Source organism: Chiloscyllium punctatum, chromosome 48 (assembly GCF_047496795.1).
Source record: "Chiloscyllium punctatum isolate Juve2018m chromosome 48, sChiPun1.3, whole genome shotgun sequence".
NCBI classification, from domain to species: domain Eukaryota; kingdom Metazoa; phylum Chordata; class Chondrichthyes; order Orectolobiformes; family Hemiscylliidae; genus Chiloscyllium; species Chiloscyllium punctatum.
Window position 1 is genome coordinate 36,120,438 of NC_092786.1, and position 12,572 is coordinate 36,133,009.

The 12,572-nt window shown below is 37.7% G+C and overlaps 1 protein-coding gene across 6 annotated transcripts in view; it reads right to left on the reverse strand.

The window, feature by feature from the left end:
• Positions 1-12,572, reverse strand: part of lrrc28 (leucine rich repeat containing 28) — a 73,638-nt gene that overhangs the window by 21,783 nt on the left and 39,283 nt on the right. For all 6 annotated transcript variants that reach the window (XM_072564953.1, XM_072564951.1, XM_072564952.1 and 3 more), the window contains one exon: positions 3,295-3,397. In XM_072564953.1, coding sequence (XP_072421054.1) covers positions 3,295-3,397 — 103 coding nt within the window. The remainder of the gene's footprint in view (positions 1-3,294; positions 3,398-12,572) is intronic.

Below are 12,572 nucleotides of genomic sequence, written 5' to 3' on the forward strand. Positions count from 1 at the left end.
TCTGCACAGGAATATGGCCAGGTTAAGTGAGGGGGCAAATACTTGGCTGATGGAATCTTGTGAGAAAATGAGAATATTTGCATTTTCATTGAATGAATAAAGCAGCTGAACATTATTTAAACTGGCAAAGACTGCGGAACAGAGGGGTTTGGGAGTCCGAGTTCAGGAATCACAGAAAGCTAGCATCCAAGTTCAGTCGAAGGTAAATGGAATGTTGGCCTTTATTTCAAAGGGAATGGAGTATAATGGTAGGGAGGTTTTGGTGAAACTATACAAAACACTAAACAGACCACAGTTGTAATACTGTGAACAGTTTTGGGCCCCTTATCTAAGGGAAGATATACTGGCATTGGAGGTAGTCCAGTCCACTAGGTCAGGACTGTCTTATGAAAGGTTGAGCCTATACACATTGCAATTTATCACAGGCAAAAACAATCGAGATTCCTAGAAGACTTGACAGGATAAATGAAAATAGGTTGTTTCTGATTATGGGAGAATCTGAATCAGAGGACAATCTCAGGTAAATGGTCACACATTGAAGACAGACATAAGGAGGGTAGTGAATCTGTGGAATTCTTGAGCACAGCAGGCTGTCTAGACTTGGTCGTTAATTATATTCAAGGTTGAGATAGATTCTTAATCAGCAAGGGAAATAAAGGTTATTGGGAAAAAGCATGCAAGTGGAGTTGAATGTTATCAAATCAACCATGATCTCATTGAATGCTGGAACCAAGTTGATGGGCTGAATGGCTTACTTCTGCTCTTATGTCACATGATGTTCGGAAAAGCTTTTATTTAAAACAATGACCTGGAATGCACTGAACATGAGAATTATGTAAGTGGAAATGAACAACTATTAATATAAAATAGCAGTTGAGTAAAATAAATTTGCAGGCTAAAGGAATAGAGCTGAGCAATGGGACTGATTAATTTCTCTACAAAGAGAACAGTTTTGGGTGGGCCAAACAGCCTTCTTCTGTGTTGTACTGACTCTATGATGCTTGGGTTTAGAGGGTAATTCATGGGTAAGTAGATTAACTTCACACTATTCTGTGCGTTCCAAAGTCAAATCTCCAGGCACAATTCCATTTTCATAGAGTTTTCACAGGAGCAAAGGTCCTCAGACTGCAATTTTCAAACCATCAGAGTTAACTGTGTAGGTGCAGTTTATCGATTTGCATTTCAAAAATAATTATTTTCAAAGCAAAACTTGGTCCAATATAAAATAAAATTACACACCTGTTTATTTTGTACCAATGACCATTCTGCAGCCAGTACATTTGAACACTCACCAAAAGCAGATAAATAAAGTCATTCACCACCTAATGATCTGATTCATTAAGCAACCGAAAAGTGCATGGAAAGCACTATAAATCACTTGTACCATGAAAACAATAATGCTATAAACTTTTGTTGCATTATGGATAGGTTTCAAAGTGAATGCTCACATACAACTCATCAGGCCTTTCACCTCAACATGCAAGTTAGACAGTTAACCCACCAAGGAAGAATTGTTTAGGAGGATACATTTCAACATCTAGGTCCTCAAGATTTCTTGTGCTGCACAGATCTGAATGGAAGTCACATTCATGCCAGAAATATCTCACTTTGTTTTATTCCACAGTGAACTACTTCTCAACTTCTGGTTCTTATGCCAGCAAACTTGTAAAGAGTATTTCTATAAAAATCTACCTTTATGTACAAGTGACTTGCTTGTTGGATCATCTTAAATTCATTTCAGAGTAATTGTTGGGCAAAAATTAAAAAGCACATAAAATGGAAAAGTCATGATCTGCCGACTGTGAAGATTAAATATGTCTTTTGTTCAGAAAATAATCATACAAGCCTGATTATCCTCCACAGGCAACAATCTCCAATAACCCAGAAACATGGAACCCCAATAAACAAAGTAAGGTAGTAAGTAATGATCTGGGACTGAATAGCAACACATCCTTTTGCTTTTATGTTTTTAGAATTTTAGTAGAATCCTTTCTCCAAATTAAACCTTTAAATTTCCCATCAGGAGAGTAACAGGTAAATAAGGGAAATGATGATCCTCAGCTTCAGGCAACATATGCTCAAGTTCCTATGACATGTCTTGTGACCTCACCTAAATCCTCTGCCCACATTACTCCTGTATTTTACAATTCTCTCAATACTGATTCCCATAATGCCATGAACATCATAAAGAAGAACAAACACAAAGAAAGTTGCAAGGCTGAGATAATTAAACATTTCATAAATTGTGAGTAACAATTGTGAGTGTTGCTGAACAAAGAGACCTTGGAGTGCAGGTTCATAGCTCCTTGAAAGTGGAGTCGCAGGTAGGTAGAATAGTGAAGGCGGCGTTTGGTGTGCTTTCCTTTATTGGTCAGAGTATTGGGTACAAGAGTTGCGATGTCATGTTGCTGCTGTACAGGACATTGGTTAGGCCACTGTTGGAATATTGTGTGCAATTCTGGTCTCCTTCCTCTCGGAAAGATGTTGTGAAACTTGAAAGGGTTCAGAAAAGATTTACAAGGATGTTGCCAGGGTTGGAGGATTTGAGCTATAGGGAGCAGCTGAACAGGCTGGGGCTATTTTCCCTGGAGCGTAGGAGGCTGAGGGGTGACGTTATAAAGGTTTATGAGGGGCATGGATAGGATAAATAGACAAAGCTATTTCCCTGAGGTGGGGGAGTCCAGAACTAGAGGTTTAGGGTGAGAAGGGAAAGATATAAAAGGTACCTAAGGGGCAACTTTTTCACACAGAGGGTGATATGTGTATGGAATGAGCTGCCAGAGGAATTAGTGGAGACTGAAACATTTAAAAGGCATTTGGATGGGTATATGAATAGGAAGGGTTTGGAGGGATATGGGCTGGGTGCTGGCAGGTGGGACTAGATTGGGCTGAGATATCTGGTCGGCAAGGACAGGTTGGACCGAAGGGTCTGTTTCCATGCTGTACATCTCTATGACTCTATAAGTAAAATACATTTAAATTTACAGAATTTCCCTTTGTGTAGGTATCCACTAAAAACAAATTGCCCATTTAAGACCTACATATCCAAATCTCCAGAATTTACTCCTGCTGAGCATAATGGTTGTAAACCCATTTTGATTGTTTTTGAACATCAATTGCACAGCATATACTTACTTTCACAGAATGTGATTACTGCTACCGATGAACTGTAACAATTGCAATTTGTTTTCAGTCTGTTAAAATGACATTTTGCTCTTAGCAATCTGTTCAGTGATACTACTAATCACAGTGATACACTGATGCTGAATATTAAAATTCTAAAGTTGTTCTTACCCACTGTGACCAATAACTTTGTTGTATAGGTATGATGGTAGTCCATATAGCTGAAAGTTGTTATCTACATACACGTATTGTAGTTCTGGATATCGCCCTAGGTCTTAAAAAAAACACAAGAATGAACCAAAGAGATTGCCATTACAGAAAGTTCTTACAAATAATGGTGAATAGCAAAGAATTCGTATGTTTAAAGTGAGAATTTAGTTTTAATCAGAATCATTCTGGTTATTCTGAACTGAATCTTTTCAGAAAACTGTTGAATGATTCTTCTGTTTTGATGTGGTTGCTGGCAAGACAGTAACTTTTCCTCTGTGCAAATAGAGATTGCAAATATTGATTTTCATACTTTTATTACCCTCAGTTGGTTTATTTATTTTGCTTATATTATGGAATTCAGAGATACATTGCAGGGGGAGAAAAAGCACCAGATGTAGAGGCGGACGGTGGTCCAGGTGAATATTCTGTGACATGGCCTCAAATCCAAATCAGTTATTGACCACCTTATCATATGCAATGCTCTTGAGTAAGCACAAGACTATGGAGGGTTTTTCCTCACTTTGTGTAATAACCTGTTGCTCATTTCAATCTGCAGGATTTGTGAAGATGTTGATCTAGAAACTCATTTACAATGCCTGAGCTGCCCAACAACACTGTAGCAATAGAGACCTGTGGTCTCTTTGGTCATAGTTGCTAACTCCATGAGTTAACAGTTTAGAACTAAAATATGCTAGAGAGTAAACAATATTTGTGTAAGTACAGACCAGTGCAAGTTAGTAAACACGTGGTCTCGGAATCAGGAAGGAGAAGGACCAGTTTTTTTTAAATGGCTGCTGTTAAATCACTGAGCCAAAGTTACAGAAACAGGATCTGAAACAGTACAAGAGTCATTCTGATGTTCATGTGATAGTTCTCACTATGTTGATATCAAAAGCACTATAACCAAAGTTTTCAAAGTGGTATATCAATATGTTGTCAATTTGCAAAATGATTTCCTCCAAATCAGATTATTCAGTTCGAAACATCAAAAAAAATTAGCATTTCATTAGATCCACAGAGGTTATGAATAATAAGGGTAGAAGGGACTTTAAACTTTACTATGTCCAGGTGAATTGTGGGCATGGCTGAATTTAGTTTAGAACACTTGGCCCATTTTCCTCAGCCAGTACTACGCAATCAAGGAGAAAGACTTTAAACTGTTATTTATTTTACAAGTTTTCTTATGGCTCCAAGAACCACAATAATAAAGCTAACAGTGATTGTAAAGGCGATTCTTTTTAGATTAGATTAGATTAGATTAGATTAGATTAGATTACTTACAGTGTGGAAACAGGCCCTTCGGCCCAACAAGTCCACACCGCCCCGCCGAAGCGTAACCCACCCATACCCCTACCCCTACCCCTACATCTACCCCTTACCTAACACTACGGGCAATTTAGCAATGGCCAATTCACCTGACCTGCACATCTTTTGGACTGTGGGAGGAAACCGGAGCACTCGGAGGAAACCCACGCAGACACGGGGAGAACGTGCAAACTCCACACAGTCAGTCGCCTGAGGCGGGAATTAAACCCGGGTCTCTGGCGCTGTGAGGCAGCAGTGCTAACCACTGTGCCACCGTGCCGCCCACGTAATTCTTGTAAAACAAGTAATTCTTGTTTTATATAGATGCATGAAGTGCGCCACCTTAGCGTTTAAAATTTCAGAAGTGGGGCATGGATAGGATAAATAGACAAGATCTTTTTCCCTGGAGTAGGGGAGTCCAGAATTAGAGGGCAGAGGTTTAGGGTGAAAGGAAAAAAATTTAAAAGGGATCTAAGGGGCAACTTTTTCACGCAGAGGGTGGTGAATGTATAGAATGATGGACAGGAAGTGATGGAGGCTGGCACAATTACAACAATTAAAAGGCATCTGCATGGCTATATGAATAAGAAGGGTTTAGGGGTATATGGGCCAAGTGCTGGCAAATGGGACCAGATTAGGTTAGAATATCTGGTCGACATGGACGAGTTGGACCAAAGGGTCTGTTTCTGTGCTGCACATCTCTATGACTCTAAAAATAGAAAATCACTTGGGCCAAACTACCTTCTTTCACCAACACTGAACTTTCAAAATTGTATTGGTAATTCCTGGTTCATTGACAATTTTCATGCAATAATTGAAAAATGGTAGTCAGAACCTTTTCTGTCTGTTCGCTGAATGATAAAGTAGACCAGAGGCCAATAACTTGTCCACTAATGTCCCATTAAAATCTTTTTTTTACTTATTCTACAATTACTTCCTCTCCAGCAGTCTATCTACTGGATGGATTCCACATCTCACAGCTAGATTTTAGTATTTACAACAAAGGCCTAGAATTTCTATCTTTTACATTTAAAAGCTATGAGTAAGTGCTTAAATATTGCTTTCTACTTAACTTACTAGTCATTTCAGTTCATTCAATCCCCATTTTAACTTCTCCATTGCCCTTCTGTATCTGATTTTAAGTAATGCTACTCCAATTTTAATCTGCACTTTTTGGGTTTGTTTACTTTGTCATAAAACCTTATTCTTAAAACCTCCATCATCATGCAACAAATCTATATTGTGTTTCAGCTCTGCTATAATTAGTATTCCTGCTCTAATCCATTGTTCTTTGCTAACTGATCTACCCAGTTAAATTGGGCCAGATCGTTTCCTGTCTCTATGTACTTTGCTTTTTGCCCTTTCACTGTTTCTATGAGTGCTCTTTGTCCCTTTCTGTTTTCACGCTAAATGTAATTATGCTGTGACTGCTATGTCTCATTTTACTTCACGACTCACAATAAGTTAATTGTCCACTTCACTTCGGTGAGTGTGAAAGAACAGAGGAATAGACATAAACACATTTTACATATTCAGTTCAGCCCTGTAGTTTCTTTTCTACATTATACACTTTGGTGCATACTGTTAACAATGAAGTCTTTATATAAGACCTCAAAGTAAGTGGAATGAGTTGGCTGATGCAGCATATCTACATTTGGAGGGGATACACAGTCTGTTCTGAGGCCATAGTGCTATTTGCAAGAAAGATGTGGGGTAGGTGTACAACAAAGGGTTAAAGGAAGAAAAGATTTTGCCAGTGCTAGTTTTATAGGAAATTTATGAGTTAGATTTTGAAGGTAAAATTCTAATTTTGTTTGCACTTTGAAAGGTGTGTAAGGAATTATAATTGTTACTGTTTCTCTTCGGTTCATGATCAGGAAAACTAAAGGTTCCCATGACATCAATGGAGAATTTTAAAAGTGAACAGAAAATATTAAGGCTAAAAATATGCATAAATAGTTACCTAAAAAAACTAATTACAATCATCAGTGCTTTAAGAGTAGAACATGACACTCATGGATATAAAACATGTTATGAAGGAATAAAATTTTAAAAACATTCCAAAACAGGAATTATACGTGGTTTGATCTTGTCCAATAGTTACACTCTGATGAAATCTTTGGAGATCTACAGAAACATCAGCTTCAAAGTTAGGGTTTTACATGCCAAATCACATTAATAAATGGATCGAAACAAACTGTAAATGATTATGGTATAACTGCGATTCATGTAATTTAAATTATTACTAAATTTGGTCCCAAACATACGCCATCTCTCTAGCTTTGGCAGCGTTAATGGTGATAAACTATAACAATGATAACATTTGGGTTGTGATTGCTCCAAGCTTTTAAGACCCAGGAGATAATGGAGGGGAAATATGGCAAGGAAAGGTGAGATCATATTTCTTTACAAAAACTCTCCTCTGGAGAAACAAAATGACTATAGTAAGTGATATTTGCTCCAAGATGAGATCTTACACATCCGTAGGTAGACTCCAAAAACAATTATACCTAAGAGGATAGCTGTAATAAAATAAACACATGAAAGTCCCAGCAGGGGAAAATAAAATCAGCTTTGTGAACTTATTAGAACAGCAGTTTATAACCAGGGAATAGAATAAGATGGAAGGAAAGCTTTCAGTATTATGGTGCAATTGAGACAGCGAGTTAAAGACTTGAGGAAATACTAAACATGAGATGATGGCCAATGCAGCCCTCAGGGAAATGTCTGAATGGAGAAATCAGTGACTAAAATCCAGAGTACTCTAGTACATGTAGCTGACTTCATACTTTGAAGAACACTATTTCCCTGAAAGAAATTGAATGACGTTATTAATACCTCAGAGATGAGAGCATGGTTGCACTAGATCTGGATCCAGTGTTTAATTAATGAGTACAAAATAAAAAATGTAGTTTCTGAACCAAGTGAGATGACATTGCCTCTAGTTAAAATATTCTCCAATATTTGGTGGAGGGAAATAATTGTAAGCTTGCCACAAATTATATTTAAGCCCAGAGTCTTTCAACCTGAAAATACAATATTAAGGACAGCAGGTGACTGAGTCCCTCTAACAATCAAGGCAACAGGCACTGAATCTCTTTTCTTCTTCATATTATGAAACAGCCGTAGTGAAAAAAAAAATGTCATGATGAGCAGGTGCAGTGGCACAGCAGGCTGGAACTCTGACATTCTGTGCCACTTTCAGACAGGATGTGGATTTGTTCTTTCATTCGCCATGTGGTGCATTCCGTGCTGTTGTGGGAAGGTACAGAGCGAAAGGCAGGTGCATCCTCCTAGGGAGGGAATAAATCTGATAGAGTGAATCGACTGATGTCTCCCCACCTTGTAGATACTCCTATGTATATAAATCTGGGGCAGTTAATTAAAAGTTATATAATATACATTATACATATATATTTAACATATGCATATTATTATAGATATCTTAATATTAAAAATCACTCCCATCTGCCACAGTCTGATGTCACATTCTTCAAACTGGCTAAAATAAAGAACAGTCTCAAAACTTGTTCTAAACTGGAAACTAAACCAACCAAATGAAGTTAAATATTTGGTCATTCTCATTACCTGCCAGGAAGCTGGGAAAGGGCCCAAATTAAGGCTTCAAACATAATACTATGAAAAATTTAGGTACTTTGCAACAGGATTTATGGAATCTAAAAATGTAACAGCAAATTTTTTTACACTATTTTTGACAAGAGCTATCCTTCAAGATTTCAACCTTTCACAAAAGTATAGAGGTTTAAGTGATATTTTTCTTACAGATCTGTCTGTTAGCAATTCCTTAGATTTTACAATTGGAGTACACAATGCAGAGTTTGCCAGCTTACATCAAGATTACTCTCCTTGTTTACAATATGTACACACTATTCTCTCATGCTGCAACACAATTTAATTTCTTTTCCTTTCCAAATTATTTTAAAACCCGCCTGGGAAATGATTTTTCAACAGCTTTTTTCAATTAAAGGGTTTACACTGAAGCAAATATCAGCTTTTTTTTCGATTCAGCGAAAATGCCTGTGTTAGCATTTTTTGTTTACAATACTGTACTCCCAGGAGATCAGAATAAAAGCAAAAAACTATCCACTGCTCAAAAAAATACATTTCATTGAAGCCTTTTGTCTCATGCTTCACAAGACAAATGACAAGAAAAAACAATTAAGCCAAAACAAGTTCTACACAGTAACATACTAGAGTGCTGATTGATTGACAAGTGGACTTGTAAAGGCATTGCCGTGGAGATTGCACCAGTTGATAATGACTGACAGTTAACTGCCGAGCTTAGGTTAGATATTAAACCAGGTAAGGTTCACTTGATTCTTCAAGAAATGACCTTGAGAAATGAGTTGGACAGTGGTTGTTATCAATTTTGTTGAGTTGAAATTGACATAGTGTGTGTATACATTCTTTATGTGTGTAAAGAAGATAGCCTTGCAATTAATATATGCACCATTACATACATGTGCACAATAGTTTGAGCTTAACAGACAGTCCTGGATTATCCTTGAAAAACAAGTGCCATATAACATTTGATCACCAGGTAAAGCTAGCTGTGTAAACCATTACGCAACAGCAAATGAGCGATATTTCCCATTAACAGGATGCTATCAAGCCATAACCGGTTTCTGCCTGTCACATAAATGAGTTTTATTGTTTATGAATTTCAGTGCCAGTATGTTGCTAGTTATGTAAGGACTATGTCCCAAAGGCTAGTGGAGTGTATCAAACAGCCTATCCTTTCAGCAGTTCACAACAGCAACCATTATAGAGATACTTAACCATTCCATCTTGGAAAATGCACAACACAGTGTCCAACATGAGATCTAACTCCACACTTAGACATCTGCCACATAATCTTGCTTGTGCTGACACTGGTGTTAAGATAGTCAGTCATGCTCTCAGAGTGGTGCGTTACCATGCACTGGAAGCTACTTACATTAATACATAGGACTCTGTTATTTCATGTACCTACACTGCACCTGTTGCAACTCTACAGAACAGGTGACAGGCATTCACTAGCTTATTTCGCAGGACTGTGTCTTGACCAGAGTCAACATGCTTGTCTTAAAATGTCAACAAAGCCCGCGAAGTTAAAAGCTAACCATCACTAACTGATGCATTCTTCATAGCAACCACTTGGCCAGCAACCACTCTCCTCTAATATCATAACTGCAGATTTTCCCTTTAAATTGTTCTAATGAGTGCAAGATGAAAAGTTTCGATAAAATCTCTTTTCTCAGCAATGTATGCCCTTTTGTTTCATGTCACACAGACAATTTAGTTAATTGAATGGACCTGTTAATTTTTATTTTGCATGCAAATTAGTTTAAAGGAGCCCTTTTGTGCATGACCTGTGCAAGAACTTTGTTGCATCGGGAGTTGTGCAACCATGCTAGACATTTGTATGTCTATAAAATTCAAGACATTTGCTTGATTAATAGCAAGACTAGCAGCTCAAAATGCTTATTTTTGTTTTATTCGTTCATGTGATGTGGATATTGCTGGCATTTATCACCCATTCCTAATTGCACTGGAAAAGATGTTGGTGAGCTGCTTTCTTGAAAACTCCAGTTCCTAGGATTCTGACTTGAAGTGATGAATAAATTCTGTAAGGAGTAAAGGACTGATTTTAAGTACACACTGATGAATATTTGATGATGTGACTTTTCATAAAAGAAGTTGAGGTTGCGGGATCTTTTCATTAAAGCATTGAGAGATAGAATTTCTACACGTGACATGGTGGTTGGAGGCTTAAATTTCTCTCAAGAATTTCAGCACAATATTTCTGATCCATCACTGTAAGTTAAGCAAATATTCAGGATGTATATGTAAATGGTTTATAATGCCATTTCTCTTGAGTTTACATCAAAACTATGTCAAAAGCTAAAAATTACATGCCATTATCAAGTCAAAGAAATTGTCTTCAGTCCTATCCAACTATACGACGATCCTTAAGATTTATTGAAATCCAGTCAGTTGTTTGTGTACTTTAAAAATCCTGAACTTCATCCAAAACTCTGGAAAATCAAGACTTAATAAGGAAAAGAATACAATGGGCTAGATTTTCCCATTTTTAGGCTGCATTATTGTCAGGAGTTTCATAGTCAAGTGTTCTCATCTTTCTCCGCTATTTTCTGCTCCTCATTAGTTATGCAACCAGCCTCTTTGGCATTCTTCAGGGGACATCATATGGCAAGAGAGGCAAAATCCTCATGCTACTGACCAGGTGCACACCATTTCAGATGTAGAAAGCCAGGAACTTGGAATCCAATACAGCCCTTCAGGACTTCACTTAGGAGCTTAGGGACACTTGTGACTTGCATGCTCTTCCTGGTCACTTTGAGCACAAGTACACACAGCCATCTCATACACGTACACAGGATACAAACTATAGCTCTTGTAGAAAACCAAATTGAAATTATCATTGGTTTAATCTAATTTGGTCAACCACACATGCTAGTACCGCAATTAATTTTATCATTTTGTGCCCCATGGTTTTCATTAAAACTGTTTGGGTCTTTCCACTCCAGTTTGGTTGTTGGGCATGTCAAACTTTATAGGCACTTCATCATTGTTATAATTATGACATAAGAAGCATTCATATCTTCCAGAGATCTTTTGATAGTTTCTGAGCAATGTTGATGTTTGCCAACTCAACATGTTTGTTAGATAAAGTGATTACACCAACTAGCTGTTGCTCTGAAAGCTCTGGACTAAGTTCGATTTGGTATACCTCCTGTGACGATTGCAACTATGCAAATAACTTTTGAGGATTTATTCTGATAGGTATTTTAATGTCAGGTCGATGCTCAGTACTTGTTTGCAAGGCGTATTTAGTCTTGAGTACCTTCTTCAGGACAGACTCCTTCTTCTACTGGTTTTTTGCTAACCCAAATTTCACCACAAATCTTATTGAATAAATGTTAAATGTTAGCAAATATTATGAAGTCAAATGAGTGTATGTTCACTTTAAAGTAGAGAGTGTTTTCTGTCTTTTTAAGTAAACTTAAAGTGCAGGCTCAGCTGCCTGAAAGGAATGGCTGGGAGGCAGGCTGTTCCAAAATAAATACATGTAACAATTGACTGTTAAATGGATACCGGAGTTTTGGTTCTTGTTTTGACAACAATTCAAATTTAAGTGATTAGTTTAAATTATGTTCAGGTTACTAAAACTCAATCGAGTTTGAATTTATTGTTTTGACAACATCGGACCAATGACAAGAAATAATGTTGGGGGGACTAAAGCTTGCATTGATTATGACATACACTTTGGGAATTCCTTGTTTATGGGAAATTGCAATTCCCAATCCCTGCCACGAATGGGGTTCAACAGTTTACCTATACCTGGCAGCGTAGGGTAGACACATGCTGATCCATTCAGTGTAGTGCACATGCAGCCTCGGGCATTTTTGAGCATCAGAGACTTGTTATTGCTCAATCTTGAGTGGCTGTATGCCACTTGTCCCTCCAAGAAGTTGGAAGTTGATCGCTCGGAGGTCACATAACTATTTAGCGAGTCTCGTTCGTTATCAGAATTAACGAGACAAATCGCTCCACCAATCAGAACTGAGAAAGAGCTATCAATCTGCCAATCTTTTCCGTGTCCAGACTGGGTGAGGTTTCCTATGTTGAGTTAAATTAAGCCGCAGGCTCCACACCTAGTGGCGCTCCTCTATCAATTCCTTAAGGCTCCTGCTTTGCAACCGAATTCCCCCAGAACCTAAAGACTTTGGTTTCCTGGAAACTGCTCAGCAGGTCATGGGAATAACACTGATGAATTGCTAGGCATCATCGTTTATGCTCGGAACTATAACAATATCTGATAGTCTTCAAACCTCCAACTTTTGTTTTTGATTAATGAAAAAATTCTTGGCAAATGCTTTCACTTTTGTTATTCTTGCGCTGGTCCAAGT